The sequence below is a fragment of the Sorex fumeus genome, unplaced genomic scaffold (assembly GCF_029834395.1).
Source record: "Sorex fumeus unplaced genomic scaffold, SorFum_2.1 ptg000030l, whole genome shotgun sequence".
NCBI classification, from domain to species: domain Eukaryota; kingdom Metazoa; phylum Chordata; class Mammalia; order Eulipotyphla; family Soricidae; genus Sorex; species Sorex fumeus.
Genome location: NW_026606087.1, coordinates 2,829,418 through 2,849,165, shown reverse-complemented (window position 1 = coordinate 2,849,165; position 19,748 = coordinate 2,829,418). Strand labels below are relative to the sequence as shown.

Here is a 19,748-nt window from a genome sequence, read left to right as displayed (position 1 = left end):
ATCCCAGGTGGGCCCAACAACTCCCTTAAAAAAAAAAAACCCACAAACTAAGCAGATTTTCTAATTGCATTTAGGTAAAAACTTTTTGCTTCATTCATCACATATGTATTTATGTTTTATTCTTTAAGTTGTGGACATCAAATACTGAAATATGCATCAATGTCTGAATCAGAGTCTGGTACAGACTGCCAGAGTGGAAAATCAGGTGAGCTTACAAAAGTTGTATGTGTTTGAATTTTAAGTGAATTTTCTTCTATTACTTTAAAAAATAAACTTTGGTTTACCTATCTATTAATTGAAGGTTGTAATACATTATATCTATTTCATAGGAGTTTTTAGGTGACAGTTTTAAATATCAGATGGTAAAGTTGTTTTGAAGAGTAAAAATGTGTTCTACGTATAATTATAATTTTCTTAGATTATGACTAGAATTCATAAATAGTGAAAATAATTATACCAGTACTCAAATTTATACTGAATTAAGTCCCAAAGAGTTTGCACACATTTTTTTATGGTGTGCAAAAAAATTTACACACCATAAAGGAAGCGGTTTCAAGATTCGGTTAATTTTTATCATTACAAAAGGATTTCTATATCACCAACTAGAAATATTATTGGTGATAAAGTTTTGCTTGTTTTATAGCTTTAAAACTATGTAACTCAAAGGTTAGGGAGATAGTTCAAAGGGAGTAGCCCATGCTCTGCATGCAATGTGGTAGCTCTGAGTTTAAGACTGAGCCCCTAAGAATCAAGTATGCAATAATAATTAAGTAATTCCCACCATATTACACCTGAAAATAGCTATAACAGTCAGCAAAAATAGCCGGGTAAATCAGTGGGATGAAAAAAAAATCTGCATTTAGATAAAGTAATAAGAGAATATCATTAGGGGGCTGGAGCAATAGCACAGCGGATAGGGTATTTGCCTTGCATGCGGCCTACTTGGGTTCAATTCCCAGCATCCCATATGGTTCCCTGAGCATTGTATAAGTCAGGGGTAATTCTTGAGTGCAGAGCCAGGAGTAACTATGCATCGCCAGGTATGACCCAAAAAGGAAAAAAAAAGAGAGAATATAATTTTTTTCTTTTTGACACATATTACATCTGATATTAGATAATAGGATATATACTGTCACTGTCACTGTCCTCCCGTTGTTCATCAATTTGCTTGAGTGGGCCCAGTAACGTCTCCATTGGGCTGGGGCGCTAGCACAGCGGTGGGGCGTTTGCCTTGCACGCAGCCAATAGGATATATAGTCACCAAAAATTCTTCAAACCCTTTTAGACTCCTCAGAATTGCCAGAAGATGATCTGCAGTTGTGATAGAAGTCTAAGAAAGTGAGGCTGGAGATCGACACTATTAAAAAATATATTAAAGGGTATTTGCTGTGTACAGAACACCAGTGAGCAACATTTTAGGTAGCTATGTAAGGTTTGTCTTGATAGGGATAACTAACTTTGCAGACGTCTTCTTTATTCCTGTCTATTTAGCTTATTCTTTCTATTTCTATTAGGAATAAAATAGCCTTGGACCCTTTTATGGATTAAAAACTAATGTCAACCCCTTTCACATGCTATAAAACTAATCTTTTTAAAGTGTACAATTCAATTGTACACATTTTGAAGTGTTATTTAAAAATGAAAAGAAAGCAATCCTCTATAAATTCTTCACAAAAATATAGAGGTAGGGGCCAGAATGATAGTACAGCGAGGAGGGTGTTTGTCTCAAAAGTGGCTGACCCATGTTCTATCTCTGGCATCCCATACAGTCCCCCGAGCTCTGCCAGGAGTAATTCCTGAGTGCAGAGCCAGGAATAACCCCTGTCCATCACTGGGTGTGACCCTCCCCAAAAGGAAAAAAATACAGAGAGAGGTAGAAAACCTCCCAATTTATTCTTTAAGCCTAGTATTAACCCACAATACTTTAGCCAAAAGAAAACTGCAAACTTATCCATTATGTATATAGAAATAAAACCCTTAATAAAAACATTAGCAAACTGAAGACTTATCCCTTATGCATACAGATACAAAAACCTTAACAAAACACTAACAAACTGAATTTGGTAATCTAGAAAACAGTTAACACCATGGTCAAGCCATAGTTATTCCAGAATCTAGAGGGTAATTTAAAGTTTTGAAAGTAAGGTGATTAAAAAAAAAATAGGATCATCTAAATAGATGCAGAAAAGGCACTGACAAAAATTCAGCACTCATTTATATTCATCAGTACTGGCAAAGACAATCTTTGAAAAACACACAACAAACAATATCCTTAATGTAGAAAGAGTGATTTCCCCAAGATCAAGAATAAGACAAGGACTTTGGTTTTAGCATATCTATTCAACATTATACTGGCTGTTCTACCCTGGAAAATCAAAAAGCGAAAGAAATAAAGACATCTTGAATAGTAATAAAACAGTTCCTATTCATATATTAAATGATCACTCTGTGTAGACAGTCTCAATGAATACACACTACTAAAACCAATAAACAAGCTTCAGAGTTATAAGTCTGATGTGTTAAATTAATTGTATTTCTACATTAATAAAAAACTTGTAAAATTAAGAATATATTTTCATTCATAATAGTATCAAAATGAAGTTAAAATAATTTGAAAAAAGTGGGAGATTTATAAAGTGAAAATGATAAAACATTATTACAAAGAAAGAGATCATGTAAATAGAGATCATCTAAATAGTCATTTCATAATGGACTAGAAAACTTGGTATTGTCTAAAGAATGATTCTTCCAAATTGATCTGTAAACTCAGTGATTTGTCATTAATAGAAAGATTTTTCAGTAATAACAAGTTAATCGTAATACACAGAAATAAAAATGACTGATAATCACCCAAAAAAAATATTGGGGGAAAAGCAACCTAACTTTAAAAACTTACTATAAAATCACTGTAATTAAAATATTAGCAAAAGGATGAGACTAGAGCACTGTAGAAATCATTTAAGTCCAAAAATAAATTCTTGCACTTATATTCATTTTTTAACTTAAAATCAAAGATAATTAGAAAGAGAAATAATCACAGGTCAGAGATGTAGTGTATGTGTGAGGCACTGAGATGGATCCTCTGTACACCCTCCTGCATACACACACGAAAGTTTTCTCATAAGTAGGGCTGGGACAATTGAGTATCCACTTAACCAAAGAACTTTCAACTCTTGCCTCATCATATACACAAAATTTAACTCAAATGAGAGCATGAAACCCAAGTGTAATTATTAGAACTATGAAACTTGTAGAAAAAAAGACAGATGGTCTTTTTTGTGATCTCCGGTTGAGAAAGCATTCTTAACTACAATAGCAAAAGTACAATTCAGGGACAAAAAGATAACTTCACAGACTGGGCGCATACTTTGCAAGGGAGGCCTGGATACAATCCCTGGTTTTCTAAGCACTGCCAGATATGGTCCCCTGCAAAACAAAGCACAATTCATGAAAGAAAAAGAAAAAAAGCACACAAATCTCGGCCAGAGTGATAGAACAGCAAGTAAGGAGCTTGCCTTGTACTTGACCAACTTGGATTTCATCTCCGACACTGTGCATGGTCTCCTAAACCTCTCCTAGAGTACAAAGCACAGAGCCAGCATTAAGCCCTGATTGTAGCCAGATGAGGCCCCAAAACATGGGGCCCCAAAACAAGACAAAATGACAAGTTGAGTTTTGTCAACATTTTTTAAAATTTGCTATTTCAAAAGACACCAATAAAAGAGAAACTGCATATTGGGAGAAAATACTGGCAAATTATACATCTAAGGCTTTGGGTTCAATCACCAGCACAAGGAAAAATTTAGTCTTGAGCAAAAGGTTTAGATATTTGGTAAAAGTCATGACTAAATAGTTAATATACATAAGGCTGATGATTTTTAGTTATTAGGAAATGCAAATTAATAATACAGTAGCATTCTAACTTGAATAGCCATAATGATAAAGTATCAAATGTTAACAAGAATGCAGAGAAATTTGAGCACTTGAGCACCGGTGGTAGGAATGTAAAATGGTGTAGCTACTTTGGAAAACAATTTAGCATCAATAGTCGCCATCAATAAGAATCGATTCAACAGAAAACATCTGAGCATTTAACAGGCTTGTGACTATCGATGACATTATTTATGTTAGTGCATAATTGGAAATGATCCAAATTTCCATCAACATATGATACCACGTGGATCCATAGAGTGGAATTTTACTTTGCAAGTAAAGGAACAAACTTCTAACATTTGCTACCACATCACTGAACTTTAAAACACTAGAGGTGAAAGAATGAAGCTCAAGTTTGCATGTTATACAATTACATTAAACAAAATTCTAGAAAAGGCAAACTCAGTGACAATAACTGGAACAATAATTTTAGTCAAAAAGGGATTCATTATAAATAGCATGAGGGGGTGAAAGAATATTTTTGAGGGTGATAGAATATTTTAAAACTGTCTTACTGGTTACTACTGAATGTACTAAAATACTGAATTATATACTTAGAATGGACACATTTATAATACATATATCTATGCAATAAAACTTTTTAAAAAACAATCACAACTTATTCTCAGTATTTTCCAGATTGACTTCAACGGGCTTAATTAAGGGTGCTCATGTAATTAATCTCACACATTGGCAAGTGCAACAGTCACCTGAAGGACTGATTGTGAATTTCTAAGTTGGATTACTCTTGGGTCTGTAGGAAATGAATATATGAGATCTTCCATTTGTTGACTGGATTCAAAAAAAGGAGGTGGAAACTGCTGTTCCAATTAACGACTCAACCCAAAACAACAACAATAATACACACACACACACACACACACACACACACACACACACACACACACACATATTATTAAGGCCAGAGTATTAGTACAGCGAGTATGGCACTTGCCTTGCAAGTTGGCAATCTGGGTTTAATCCTCCACGCTCCATATGGTCCCCTAACCACCTCCAGGAATCATCCCTGAGCACAGAGTAAAGAGTAAGCCCTAAGCACCATTGGGTGTGGCCCCCCAAAACAAAACACAGACAAATAAAAGGTTTACTTATGCCTAAAACACACACACACACACACACACACACACACACACACACACACAATTTCCTCTTTCCCCAACCCCACCCACTACTTATGCTGTATCTAATAAATCAATCATATGCTGGTCCAAAATCTAGGGGGTTGTGGAGAAAATGCTCTATTAAAAAGGAGAGATATTTGGATCATTGTATGACTGAAGCCTGACTATAAATAGCTTTGTAACTATGTACCTCTATGTGACTCAATTAAAAGTAGCACTGTCCTCCCATTGTTCATCGATTTGCTAATTTGCTGGAGTGGGCCCAGTAACATTGTGAGACTTGTTACTGGTTTGGCATATCCAGTACACCAAGGGTAGCTTGCCAGGCTTTGCCATGCAGGCAAGCTACACTCGGTAGCTTGCTGGGCTCTCTGAGAGGGGTGGAGGAATCAAACTGGGCCGACCGGGTTGGCCACGTGCAAGGCAAACGCCTTACCTGCTGTGGTATTGCTCCAGCCCAGACTCAATTAAAAGTAAATATATAAAAAACTAAAAAAAAATTTTAAAGGAGAGATCCATTTCAAGAGTGTATGTGGGATAAAACATACACTGTGGACAATTTCAGAGAAGCAACACATTGTATTTCTAAAAAACCACTTATACTGTTATGTGTAATTATAGTTTATTCTCTTCACTCTGTATTATTCATGGTATGCTCCAGTTCATTTTACTGTCAATGTTTTTGTAATACAGGCTAAAGGTAAAAGGTAAAGGCCCTCCCATTGATCGTCGATTTGCTCGAGCGGGCCCAGTAACGTCTCTATTGGAGACTTTGTTGTTACTGTGTCTGGCATATCGAATACTCTAGGTAGCTTGCTGGGCTCTCCGAGAGGGGCGGAGGAATCGAACTCGTGTCGGCCATGTTGGCCGCGTGTAAGGTGAACGCTCTACCCGCTGTGCTAATAAATTCAACATGAATTTATTTTTACATATGAATAAATGCTTTTTTAGCTACTAATGTTGCTTTTCTTTTCCAACTGATTTGTGAAAGATAATACATTAGTGGGAAAATTTCACATTTCATAATATTTAAATTTTAAATATCTTTTTCTAAGTTATCAATACAGAATTCTCATATCCAAAACTCAGTTCCAAATGTTAAAATCTACATCAATTTACCTTTTAAAAGAACTTCATGATAGTCAATAGTCATTGCTTTTTTTCTCACTCTATTGTAAAGAATATTTATCAGTTTAATACAGAATTAGATATATCAGGTATGGATTTGTGTTGCCTGAACATAAAGTATTGAACAAATGGACTAGTAAAATGCAAAGATTAAAGATTTCACTAATCTAGATCGACCATTTATATAGTTCACTTTCTCTGAATTTTTTATGAATTTATTTACAAAACTATCTACATGGGCCAAGTTTTACTCTTGTTTACGACTTTTTTTCTTTTTGAAAGGTGATGAAGAGGCCACCATTTTCTCAAAAGAATCATTTAATGTTATGGAAGCTCAGCAAGAAGAGGAAACAAAGACAGACAATACACAATTATTTTTAGAAGATGATAATCACCCAACAGAAGATACACAGAACGAACAGCAGTCAAATGTAAAAGATAAGCTTTCAATATGATTTTATTAGGATGAACTGTAGTTATTCCTAATTTCAGTATTTTCCCCCAGAGTAAGACTTGTACTATATTTTAAAAAATCTTTTTACTGATACGTCATTCTACCACCTTAAAAACAACAACAACCTTGTTTTATAAAATAATTGCTTTCCCCAAACCTGGATGTTGTCAATAGAACACTGAATTAAGGATACAAAGTGGTGAGGAGAGGTGTAGTAGTACTCTAAGTATGTATCAGTATCAATACTATTGTATTGATACTGATACAATACTATCAAAACTATGATATCCAAACAGAAATAACTGATTTTAAAATAAATTGAAATAGAGACATTTTAACTCAACTACATAATCTGTTGAAAAAGGAGAAGACATTACTGACTTTTAATCTGAAACATGTTTTGGGGAAAAAAATCAATTACAAAAAAATAGTAAATCATGCTGAGCTCAGCATTCTAAAACAATTTTTTTTCAGTGAACATATCTTAATTATATATTAGATTTATTGTTCACTGTCCTCATATTTTCTTCACCTCATTTGCATGAGGGACATGTCTAAAACTATTAAAAACAAAGAACAAAGGGCAGGAGAGATAGTATTGTGGGTAAGGCACTTACCTTGTTTGCAGTCAATCTGATTTGATCCCACACATCCTGTATGATCACCCAAGCACTGCCAGGAGTAAGCCCTGAGCACCTCCTGGTGTGGTCCCCAAACAGTATATATATAAACAAGGTCAAAGGCCAGAGAAATAGTATGAGGTAAGGCACTCACTTGCCTTGCATATGGCTGAACCATTTCGATCCCCAATATCACGAAAGTTTCCCGGAGCATCACAGCCAGGATTAAACCCTCAGCTCTGTTTGTTGTGCCCTCCCAAAACAAAGTGAATAATTATTTTTCTTTTCACGATAAATTATGTATTTACAATGACATTATAATGATTTTATATTATTTTGAAATAATAGTAAAGTATTTCTCTGTTTTTAAAGTTCAAAACTCACCTTTAGAGGAAAACTATCCATTTCTTTGGGGAAATTATCCTAGTAATAAATGCCAGTATGAGGATGAGTTTCTATAAGTCTTTAATATCTTTAATTTCTAAAATAAAAATAATAAATTTTTTGTATACTTAATGTTTTTGATTTAGAAAAGTAATAAAGATTGTAAGTCTTTTGATTCCTACAAGACATGTTTAGTTGTCTGAAGATTATATTCTACAAAGAAATAGGAAGTACTGAGTATTTTTGTAAATAACCATTGTAAGAAATAACTTTTTAATATTCAATTTTAAGTTTTCTCCTATAAAGATGAATTTTAAAATGCTTATAAAAGGGAGTGTTAAGTTGTTCTAATTTTCATTTTTTCTACCAAATAAAGGTTGAAGAGGAAGCATCACTGGACATGATTTTAATAGAAGATTACGATTCATTAATAGAAAACATGAGCAACTGGAATTTTCAAATTTTTGAACTTGTTCAAAAGATGGGAGAGCGATCAGGAAGGATCCTCAGTCAGGTTTGTTCATATCACTACTTTTAGTTGTAAATTAAATTTTTCTTGAATTATTACGAAAAGAAAACTTTGGAAGTGTATAATATATATATATTACAAAAATGTGATACTGATGTTTTTCATCAGTTAGGACCTCATGCATGTAAATTTTGTGCATTATCATTGAGCTATGTTTCCAGACCTTTTATGATATTGTTATGGCTTGTTTTAATATTTAGGGCTAAATACAGAAGCTAGGTAGACTAGAATTCATGTGTTCTTGCATACATTATTAATAAAAAATTAAAAAGGATCAGAGATATAGCTTAGTAATAAGAGTATCTGAATATGTGAGGTTTTGAGTTCAATTCTTGGCACCACACACATACACATTAAACAAGTGAACAATTTTACATTTGGTACATGATAGAGTTATCTTTCTTTGCTTTTCAAGGGTGTAGGGTAGTACTGTTTTTGAAATATCATTATAGGAAATTTAAAGATGTAGACATGGTTAATATTCCTAAATGCAGGCCACAAAGATATATTATAAATATTTATAATAAAACTTCAAGTAGAAAATCTGATTTTTAAGATGAACTTTATTTTAATTGACTTTAGGTTATGTATACCTTATTTCAAGACACGGGTTTATTGGAAATGTTCAAAATTCCAACTCTACAATTTATGAATTATTTTCGGGCATTAGAAAATGGCTATCGAGATATTCCTTGTAAGTATTAATATCTTATTAAATTCAAACACTCAATTATGTTTTCTTTCAGCAAGTCTTGAAATATTTTTATATTACATATTTAAGTAGGATTTAAGTAGGAATTTTAAAAGAAAATCTATAGTCTAGATAGAGCTAACCACTTACTGTTAATATTCAGGTATATATTCTTCAGTTTGCTTAATGTACTACAAAATAATGCTGCGATTAAAGTGCTTATCTTGCCTGCAACCAGAGCTGGTTTGATTTCAGGCAGAGAATATGAACATTACCAGGAGCCATCCCTGAACACAGAACTAGGGATGATTCCTGAGCACCACAAGGTGTGGGCTCCGAAACAACTACAAAAAATCACATTTGATCTACTCTCTTAATTCTGTAGTGCACATCTTTCTATGCCAAGGATTCATTTGAATACCCTTTTTAAATGTTGATACAAAATGTTGTTATAGATATGATATGACAAGATCTTTGAAAATTTGTTGCTATGTCCAGGATTCAAACAGCAGTTTTGGGGACCATTATGGCACATGAGGGTTGGTCGTGGAGACTGAAGTTGGGATCTCATGCTTGCCAAGGCAGGTGCTTTTGCAACTAAGCCATGCTGGGGTCATCTTATAAATAATTTTCTTTTGCCTTTATCCTGATTTATGATATAATAATGGCTATTTGATTTTACAGCATAATAAATTTCATGAAGAAAAGATACTGTTTTCCTTACATAAAACTCTAGGCTACACTTTCCTTGTAGACACATTTTGGAGATTATATACAGATCAAATTATTCTTACAATGACACTTCATGATGATGTTTAATTAATTGTAAACTATACATTTTAAATAGTAGTGTTGCCTAAATGGAATGTCTTACTTTACTCTCAATATAAAACCAAGGGGAATGAAAAGACAGTTAAGAACTGTTCATTTAGTTATATTTATTAAGAAAATAATGGATCTAACTTTTCTAAAGTTCAGTTTCCACAGCAAGAACAATAATGGTAACTACCCTATAGGCAATGATAAAATAAAATTTGCTCATGTAAACAATGTTATCAGAATTCATGGCATACAATAAATGGTCAGGAAAAGATGATAGTATTAATAGTAAACTCCTAGGGGACACTCAGGAATTACTCCTGGCATTGCTTGGGGGACCATTCGGGATGCCAGAGATCAAACCCAGGTGGACCATGTACAAGGCAAACACCCTACCCACTGTACTATTGCTCTGGCTCCCTGAATATTAGCTTTAAGCATTTGATTCATGAAATTTAATTTTTGTTGGAAAGATTATATTATCTATTACAGGTAAGAAGTAAAAAGCTGAAAAAATCTTTCCCAAAGGTCATAAAACCATAAAATATAAAGCTGGGGTTTTATGTTTAGGTTTTACTTTTCATGTAACGGTATCTCATAAACCATTACTTTATTGATCACATATTATGTATATTAATAATTAATTCTTATAGTAGGTCTGAGACATACCCATTTCTCATCTACTGTGTATATGAGTATTGGAGCTAGATAGTTTAGGTAGTTGCAGTATCCAGAATTTTTAACCATTCTCAGGACCCGACAGATAGCACAGTGGGTGGGGCATTTGCCTTGCACATATTTTTTGTCTTGCACATATTTTTTATTATGCACAGGTTTTAATCCCTGGCATCCCATATGGTCCTCTGAGTACTGCCAGATGTGATCTCTGAGCACAGAGCCAGGAATAACTCCTGAGTGTTGCCAGGTGTTTTGGATCCAAAACATAAACAGAAAACCCCACAATTTTTGACTGTTCTATATGCCTGTGCGTAAAAAAAAAAAGGAAAAAGAAAACGTGTGCATACATAGATTTCCTTCCATCCTCCAGTCGTTTTAAAAATTTATTATTGTTATTGTTTTGGACCACACCGAGTGCTGCTTGGCGCTTACTCCTAGCTCTGCATTTAAGGATTACTTCTGGTATAGCCTGTGGGACCCAATGGGTACCTGGATTGGCTGTAAGGCAAGCTCATGACCCACAATACTACTGCTTCAGCACACATCTAATCACTGTTTCCATAATATAAAGCCTACAAAACAGCAACCTTAACTAGTCCAATGCCTTTCAGTTAGCTTCATCTATCCTGTCTTTCTTGATCCTTTTACTGTTTTCTTTGTATATATGAAAGTTTTTAAAGAACTTCGATATGCCAGACACAGTTGAAATATTATTTGCCTAAAACTCAAATATACCAAGAGACTTAAAATGAAAAACCTGTATGAGTGGGAAATTATCCTAACCCTGAATTTTATTGGAGAATATAGTGAGTAGAAAATGAAGCACAGCGGTAGGGCGTTTGCCTTGCACGCAGCCAACATGGCCGACCCGAGTTCAATTCCTCCGCCCCTCTTGGAGAGCCCGGCAAGCTACCGAGAGTATCTCATCTGCACAGCAGAGCCTGGCAAGCTCCCCGTGATGTATTCGATATGCCAAACACAGTAACAACAAGTCTCATGATGGAGATGTTACTGGGCCCGCTCGAGCAAATTGATGAACAATGGGAGGACCTTGATGATGATGATGATGATGTTAAATAAAACAGATGATCATATTTATATAACATTTTGGTGACTTTAGATCACAACCGCATACATGCCACAGATGTTCTTCATGCAGTTTGGTATCTGACAACACGGCCAATTCCTGGCTTACAGCAGGTCAACAGTGATAATGGGACCGAGAATGAAACAGGTATTTCCTTCTACAAATGTTTAATTTTTCTGATTAGGAGTAATATCTCTGTCATTTCATTATTCCAGTTGTTAATTTTCATGAAATAACTTCTGGTACATATAGAGCACCATATGCAAAACTTTATGCATAATTATGACACGGAGATTAGGAATTCTATTACTACTGTAAGAGCTGGTTAAGAATCAATACTCCTGGGTCTACTGTTTCCTTTCTCTTCCCTGTCCCTTTTCCTAACTGATGCAGCCACTGGACAGCTATTATAATAATGAGAGTCTTTTCCCCTTTAAATTTTTGTTTTTCACCTTAGACTTATAATATCAATTTAAAACATACAATATTTTCACTAAGAAGGGGATGGCATGTTCAATACTTTACAGAACTACTTAACTTCATAGGGGGCGATCAGGTACTCCTAGTTTGGTGCCTGAAGGCCACTCCTGGCTGTGCTGCAATTGAATCTGGGCCTCCAGCATGCAAACCATGCACTCAAGCTTCTGAACAGTCTCTCCAACCCCTAATTAGGGGCTATTTAAATACTGTAAAACTTTTATTTTTTTTGGGGGGGGGGGAGGTTGGGTTTCTTGGGATGGGACCACACCAGCAATTCTCAGGTGTTACTGCTGGCTCTGCAATCAGGAATTATTCCTGGCAGTGTTCAGGGGACCATATGGAATGCTGGTGGTCAAACCTGTGTCTGCCACATGCATGACTCTATCCACTGAACTATTGCTCCAGCCTCATAAATTTTTAACATGCCAATTGCTTCCAAATTTAATCCTAACCATAAGTGTATTTGCACAAATAAATTATAGCATTCATGTTCTCATCTAGCTTATAAGAAAGATAAATGTATCAAAACAGTATTTTCTCAGTTACAAATGTCTTAAGAAATATTACCATGGTAGGGGGCGGGCTAATAGTATCCATTATCCCCAGGTTTCACTAGTGATCACAATCAGAGAATTTTTTATCTCTCTAATACCTTTTTGGCTTTTGTTTGCTCCCTACTCTAGTTTGCTTTTCCCTTCTTATATTTAAGATCCTTTAGCAATAACATGGGGCAAGGGTGGGGTGGGGGTGGAGTAGCCTCAGGTACAGCTGGGAAGTGCTTTATCTGTTTGTTGGCTTTAGGGGGATTTCTGACAGGGAAATTTTTTTCCCCTGGAACAATTTTTTTTTTCCAAAAGGGGACAGTAGTCCAAATAAGTTTGAAAACCTCAGCAGCTCTGGACAGCTTTTTCCCTACTAATTCCTGTACCCTGATATTGCATTGTGGGAAGTTATGTGTAATGCTCATTTATTTTGTTTATTCCTCAGATTCTGATGGTAGGATTAACCCTGGGAGGAAAGCTTACATTTCTTCAAGAAGCTGCTGCATTCCAGACGAGAGCTATGGTTGCCTATCTTCAAACATTCCTGCACTGGAACTGATGGCTCTATACGTGGCCGCTGCCATGCACGATTATGATCATCCAGGACGGACAAATGCGTTTTTGGTAGCTACAAATGCCCCTCAAGTAAGAAACAACTTTTCTGGAGTTTTAAAACATAATTTTGAAATCTTACAACCATCCTGTATTTCTCCTTACAGGCCGTTCTTCACTTGAATGACATGACCATTTCATGCAACTAACTGGGTCGTAGCAGATGGCATTAGCATGTGTACTGACGTATTACAGGCCAGAGCAATAGTACAGTGGGTAGGACACTTGTCATGCAACGGCTAACCTGGGTTCCATTTCTGGCATCAGATACTGTCCCCTGAGACCCAGCAGGACTGATTACTGAGTGCAGAGACAGGAATAAGCCCTGAGCACCACTGAGTCTGGCCACAAAGCAAAAACTAATGACAATGAATAATTTTAGAAAATTACAACTAGAAAAAAAATACAGTAATTCACTATTTGAACAAATCCTCAAGTGTTTGCTATTTTTTGTATTTTCTCAAATTAAGAGTGACCAGATGCAAGACTGCTCTTCTGCCGAGGCTCTTGTACCTCCAAAGGCTATAATAATTGAAAACTTATTAGTTTTGTTTTTGTGGTCTCTTTTTCCCTTAAGATATACATTTAATAGCTCTTCCTGATATACAACCTCTCCAGACCCATCAATGGCGTTTTTTAGATATAAATAATGTCATGCATTTGACTTTTAACAGATTTCATGATGAATAACTTCCCACAGTATGTATGCATATAAATACGTGTATGTACACATATGTACAAATAAGATGTGCATACATATGTATGTCTGTATATATTCATTTTTATTCATTACTGATAAACACACAGGTCTGTCCAGTTTTCATAGGGACCACTGCGAAGTTTATGTCATATCATTGCTTCAGAAAATCAAGGACATAAGCACCTATGCTGAAATCTATACTCTTGATTTTCACAATAGCTAAATCTGTTAACCTCTCAGAACATGAAAGGTTTATCTCTTCAGTGATTACATTCTATTTTTTAACTGCCTTTTCTCAACAGACGAGAAGCTTTATGAAAACAGGGATAGTCTTTTATTTTTTACACCCAACTTATCTATTTTTCAAACTGCTTAATTTTTAGAGAGGTCTTAAAATTCCATAACCCAGTGAATTTTTAATTTAAAAAAAAATGTGGGCCACTCCCATTATGATGGTTGGGTCACTACTGATAATGTTCAGGGGACTATGTGGTGCTATGGATTGAACCCTGAACCTACATCCAATCCTTGAGCCATCTCTATGGTCTTTTATCTGATGACTCTTAAAATCTGTATTCCGGAGTGTCGGAGAGATAGTATAGAGGATTAAGCATCCTCTTTACACGCAGCAGATTGTGGTCTGATCTCTGGCACTGCATATGGTCCCCTGAGCACTGCCAAGAGTGGCCTCCAAGTGTAGAGCCAGGAGTACTCTCCCCTCAAAAAAATCAAATAAAATCTATATTCCAGAGTTTGAGAGTATTGAGACAATCGTTTAGGGTCTTCCATTGGAACAAAGTGAAGAAGAAACAACAAATAGATCCATAACACTAGAATCGAAGAATTTATGCTTTTACCATGTGATACTTCTCTCATTCCCAATGATTATGCCAGAATGGGAGTACAGGCCGTGTCTAAGCTTCCCACCGTTCCCTACCCCCTCCCAATGTTATCCCCACTTCCTCTCTTCAGTCAGTGCCACCACTGATGCTTAACTACTTAAAGAACAGAAACTAAAGCAAGAGAGCGCCTTCTCTGCAGATGAACTCAGGTCCGTCCCAGGCACACCACAGAGTCCCACATTACCACAGGTCACTTCTGATCACTGAACCAATAGCTCCTCAGTTGAGGTGTGGGCCTAACCCCCAGTACACACACATACACACACACACACACACACACACACACACACACACACACACACACACACACCCTGCATGCAAAAAAGGAACAGAAAGGTATCCTTAACCTTCTCTATTCTCACGACTCTTAACAGAAGCTTTTTGGAGGTTTACTGATTTAATGAACTAGATTTCGAGTACCAACTTCCTATCTCTTGGGATGCAGTAATATGTCTGCCAAGAAGACAAACTTTAGCAACAAAATATCCTTTCTCCTATTCACTATATATGTTGGAAGATATAACATCCTCTGAGCACTTAAGTTTCCCATATACTAAATTCTCGCACCCTTTTTCATGAGTATTAAAATACTTGGCTGAATGTCTAGTATGTAGCGGGTACTGATTGTTTGTGTCATTCCACCAGATCCTAATTGTTTTATTATTAAAATTTTAGTATCATTGAGATGCCTGTATTATTTTTCTTATTTTTAGGCAGTTCTGTACAACGACAGATCTGTTTTGGAAAATCATCATGCCGCATCAGCTTGGAATCTGTATCTTTCTCGTCCAGAATACAACTTTCTTCTTAATCTTGATCATGTGGAATTCAAGCGCTTTCGTTTCTTAGTCATTGAAGCAATCCTTGCCACAGATCTTAAAAAGCATTTTGATTTCCTAGCTGAGTTCAATGCCAAGGTTTGTTGTGTCAATTAATTTCAAGATAGGAGAGAGTACCATCAGGGTTACTGATAGAAGGTGTTTTTAGTGTTGTTAAAAGTAGGAATACACAAAGTCATAATATCTGGTAAAACATATATGCCGATATTTTAAAAACAAAAATATTTTTATTACTATGGCAACATCCTAAAATACTATTACTTGCTACATTTGCCTTCTGACACATACTTATATTGTAATTTCCTTCCCATAGTGAAAAGCGAGTATATAAAAAGCATTTAGGCTTCTCCCTACTCCCACCCCAACCCTAGGAGGAGCCCATGTTTTTTCTTGAAATCCCTCTCCCTCTCTCCTCACAAGTTCATGGCTGACCTTGGTTCATTTTCCAGCACTGCATTTAGTCCCTGTAAGCCCTGAACAGCTCTGGGTTTTTACTTCACGTGGGGGGGGTGGGGCGGGGGAGAGGTTAGGGGTAGGGGGTCAGGTCTTTGGGAGCAGATCCAACAGAAATAATGCAGAGTGTCAATAAAGGTATTTTAAGAATTAAAAAAAATATATTTCTATGAGGTAAAAGTAAAGACCCTCCCGTTGATCATCGATTTGCTCGAGCAGGCCCAGTAACGTCTCCATTGGAGACTTTGTTGTTATTGTGTTTGGCATATCGAATACGTCACGGGGAGCTTGCCAGGCTCTGCCGTGTGGGTGAGACACTCTCGGTAGCTTGCCGGGCTCTCAGAGAGGGGCGGAGGAATCGAACTCGGGTCAGCCATGTTGGCTGCGTGCAAGGCAAACGCCCTACCGCTGTGCTATTGCTCCAGCCTATTTCTATGAGGAGAATTCTATTTACTTTGTCATGTCTTGTTCTCTGAATGATGCTTCAACTAATTAGGAAATGCAGAAGAGAAGTACTTTGCACTTTCTACTTGGGAATAATGTTCCATTCAACAACTTCTGACTAGAATTCCGCACTATGTGCAGTCATTGTGCTAGTGAAGAGTAAGGGAAGGATAGGTTTGAAGTTCCTGCCCTCAGACAGCTCACATTCATAAGCATTTTAAGAAAAAAATATTAAGGGCCTGAAAGATAGTACAAAGTTTAAGGTGCTCGCTTAGCATGACACTGATTCAAATCCCAGTACCATATATTGTTGCCTGATCAGTCCCAGGAATGGCCCCTGAGCACAGTTAGGTGTCAGTCCCAACAAAAAGAATTCTTAAATATTTTTGGTGTTACACCTGAATTAGGAAATCGTTCTGAGTCAGAATTTAAAACACAGAAATCTAAGACTTGTGTTATTAACTATATCATGTTCCCCTTTAACAGCTAGAAGTAAATTTTCCTCATATTCTTCAGTGTTCTTTTTCCTGAGGTAGAAATAGTTACAATTTTTATGTGATTATTGATGTTTTGCACATATGTATGCTTATACATAAAATCCACAAAATCCTCTGTGGTGATTCCAAATATTGTAAGAAATATTGAAATCGTTTGTCATATTTTTACAGCACTCTGCTTGCACTGAAGCTAAATTATGACATTTCAGCAGCAACATTAACCTTTAGAACTCCATGTTCTGATACAAACTGATTAAAAAGATATGTTCCAAAATCCCTTCCTGTCTTTTAGAACAGTACACTGAGTTAAAATAATTTGGTAAAAAAAAATCTTAAGTAACAATATTGATATGCTCCCAGAACCTAAAACGATTCTGTTTTTTCCAAAATAGGCCAACGATGTAAACAGTAACGGTATAGAGTGGAATAATGAAAACGATCGCCTCTTGGTCTGCCAGGTGTGCATCAAACTGGCAGATATAAATGGACCTGCAAAAATTCGGGACTTACATTTGAAATGGACAGAAGGCATTGTTAATGAATTTTATGAGCAAGTAAGTTGAAATATGAGATTGATGGGATTTATATCACTCTTTGGGATTCAGATAACTGTATTTTCAATATTTGAAATCTGAGTGGTTTTGCTCAATTATTTAGAGTAAGTTTGCATTTCTCTGGTCTTAGTGTGTTCTGAATTCTTTCGCCTTTGCTATTAAAATGTAAAACAAACCCGAAAAAGCTTTTATTGCCGATCTGGAGTGGAATGAAGATGTTTGAATCTCTTTTAATCCTGATAGCCTTTCACCTAGTGTAATAATTTTTGGATTAAGTAGTTTTTAATTGATGCAGGGTACACTGAGATTATATTTAAGAATATCAACTCATTTTGAATGCTTCTATAGGAAGATTACCTTTGAGACCTCAGCTGAGTAATAAAAGCCATGTCACAGAATAAGAACTTAGAAGGACTAGGAGCCAGAAAGATCGTACAGCGGGTAAGGCATTTGTCTTGAACTCAGCCAACCTAGTTCAAGATCTGCACTATATATGTTCCCCTCAGCACCACCAGGATTGATCCCTGAGCACAGATCCAGGAGCAAGCACTGAGCATCACTGAGTGTGTCCCAAAAACGAAACAAAAAGGGAACTTGGACTAGAAATGAGGATATCATAAATAAATATTTTAAAATTTTCAAGGACTAAAATACGGATACTTTCTCATCCTTTCTCATATGGTTTTAAGTCTTGGCTTTAAAATAATCCGAGAGAGAGACAGGTGTGTGTGTGTGTGTGTGTGTGTGTGTGTGTGTGTGTGTGTGTGTGTGGTGGGGGAGGTGGAAGGAGGGGGGGGAGAGAGAGAGAGAGAGAGAGGAAAGGGTTATAGAGGCAGGTGGATGGGGGAGGGGCAAAACTGGGGACACTGGTAGTGGGAATTGCACACTGGTGAAGGGATGGGTTTTAGAACATTATATGACTGAAACCCAATCACGAACAACTTTGTAACTGTGTATCTCACTGTTTAATTTTTTCAATTAAAAAAATAAATATTTTTACCACTTTGAGACTGTTATGTCACCCTTTGTTCAATTTTGAGGCTTCCTACAATTGACATGGACATTACTTTCTCTACGTACCTACCATCTCATTATTTCCAAAATATCAAATAAATCTTCTAGACTTTGGGACTGCATTTCATGAATATTCTTGTATTCAGGAAAGATCAAGATATCTACCAATATCTACCAAGGGATGCCTTTAAGACAGGATTTTTTTTTTTTAAACCAAGAGTTGCCCAGATGTATGTCTTTTAGCCACCTTTGGTAAACATTCAACACATGCATATCTTCTGTTTACATTTTCAAATTACTATATAGCCTAATCAGAAAAATACTGATATTATAATTATAAAGTTTGTATTCACTAAAGGGCCAAGGGGCACTATCTCTCCTGCCGCTTGCATTCGATATCTCAGGCTGTTTCCCTCACCCTGGGAAGGTCGATGACAATGGGCAGGCAAAGGAGGGAAAGAGGGCCAGGCTGGTTTGTGTCAGTTGCAGTTTATTCTAGTCCCTTCTCCATTCTCCTCTGATTCTCCTGCTTCTTCCTCCCCCATGCTACTTCATTCTCTTTCTAGCTCCCCTTTATTCTCCTTCTGGCTCCCCCAGCCCACTCTTCCAGTCTCGTTAAATCCCAAAGCACAAGGGGTTGGGGCTTACACATAGGACTGTAACAATCAATCAGGGTAAAGTCTTCCCCTCATGGGAAGCTTCTTCTAAGACAAATACTCATTCAGCAGGACGACCCACCCAAGAGAGGAATCCTATGGGTGTGTTTCTCCTCTACTTGTCCAACAAACATAAACATTCATAATATTAATCATTTTGTATGGGCACAGTAAGAGATACATTAAGCATATAGGATGGTTCTCGTGGGGGCCATCTTGCTATAGATCTCAGACTACAGTGCTCAGGCTAGATTAGTCTCTCCTAACCCTAGCAGGGTCCTAATCTCATTGTTACTTGTTGGATCATGACAGCATCTGTCCATGACCATGCTCTTAACTTACAGTTGAGTATTGTGGCACTTTAGTTTGGCCCATTTCGATTCCAGTGTAGCTCACAGCTTTCCCTGGTCCATTCAGTCCCTCGTCGGGCCCCTGCTTTTGGGGTGCTAGGAATTAAGGGCAACTGAGACTTAAGTCGAGAAAGCAGATGCCCAGGAGTGAATATTATTCAGAATCAATTAAGTCCTAAATTACAAAAGCACAATATTTACTCTCTTCCGTTGCCCATACAAAAAGGACATTGCTTTAAA

General features: G+C 36.5%; 1 protein-coding gene across 2 annotated transcripts in view; it reads left to right on the top strand.

Annotated features, from left to right (window-relative positions):
* PDE3B (phosphodiesterase 3B) overlaps positions 1-19,748 on the top strand; it is a 134,013-nt gene that overhangs the window by 106,867 nt on the left and 7,398 nt on the right. For both annotated transcript variants that reach the window (XM_056115886.1, XM_056115885.1), the window contains 8 exons: positions 129-205; positions 6,486-6,634; positions 8,038-8,175; positions 8,773-8,884; positions 11,499-11,612; positions 12,933-13,132; positions 15,415-15,618; positions 17,327-17,488. In XM_056115886.1, coding sequence (XP_055971861.1) covers positions 129-205; positions 6,486-6,634; positions 8,038-8,175; positions 8,773-8,884; positions 11,499-11,612; positions 12,933-13,132; positions 15,415-15,618; positions 17,327-17,488 — 1,156 coding nt within the window. The remainder of the gene's footprint in view (positions 1-128; positions 206-6,485; positions 6,635-8,037; positions 8,176-8,772; positions 8,885-11,498; positions 11,613-12,932; positions 13,133-15,414; positions 15,619-17,326; positions 17,489-19,748) is intronic.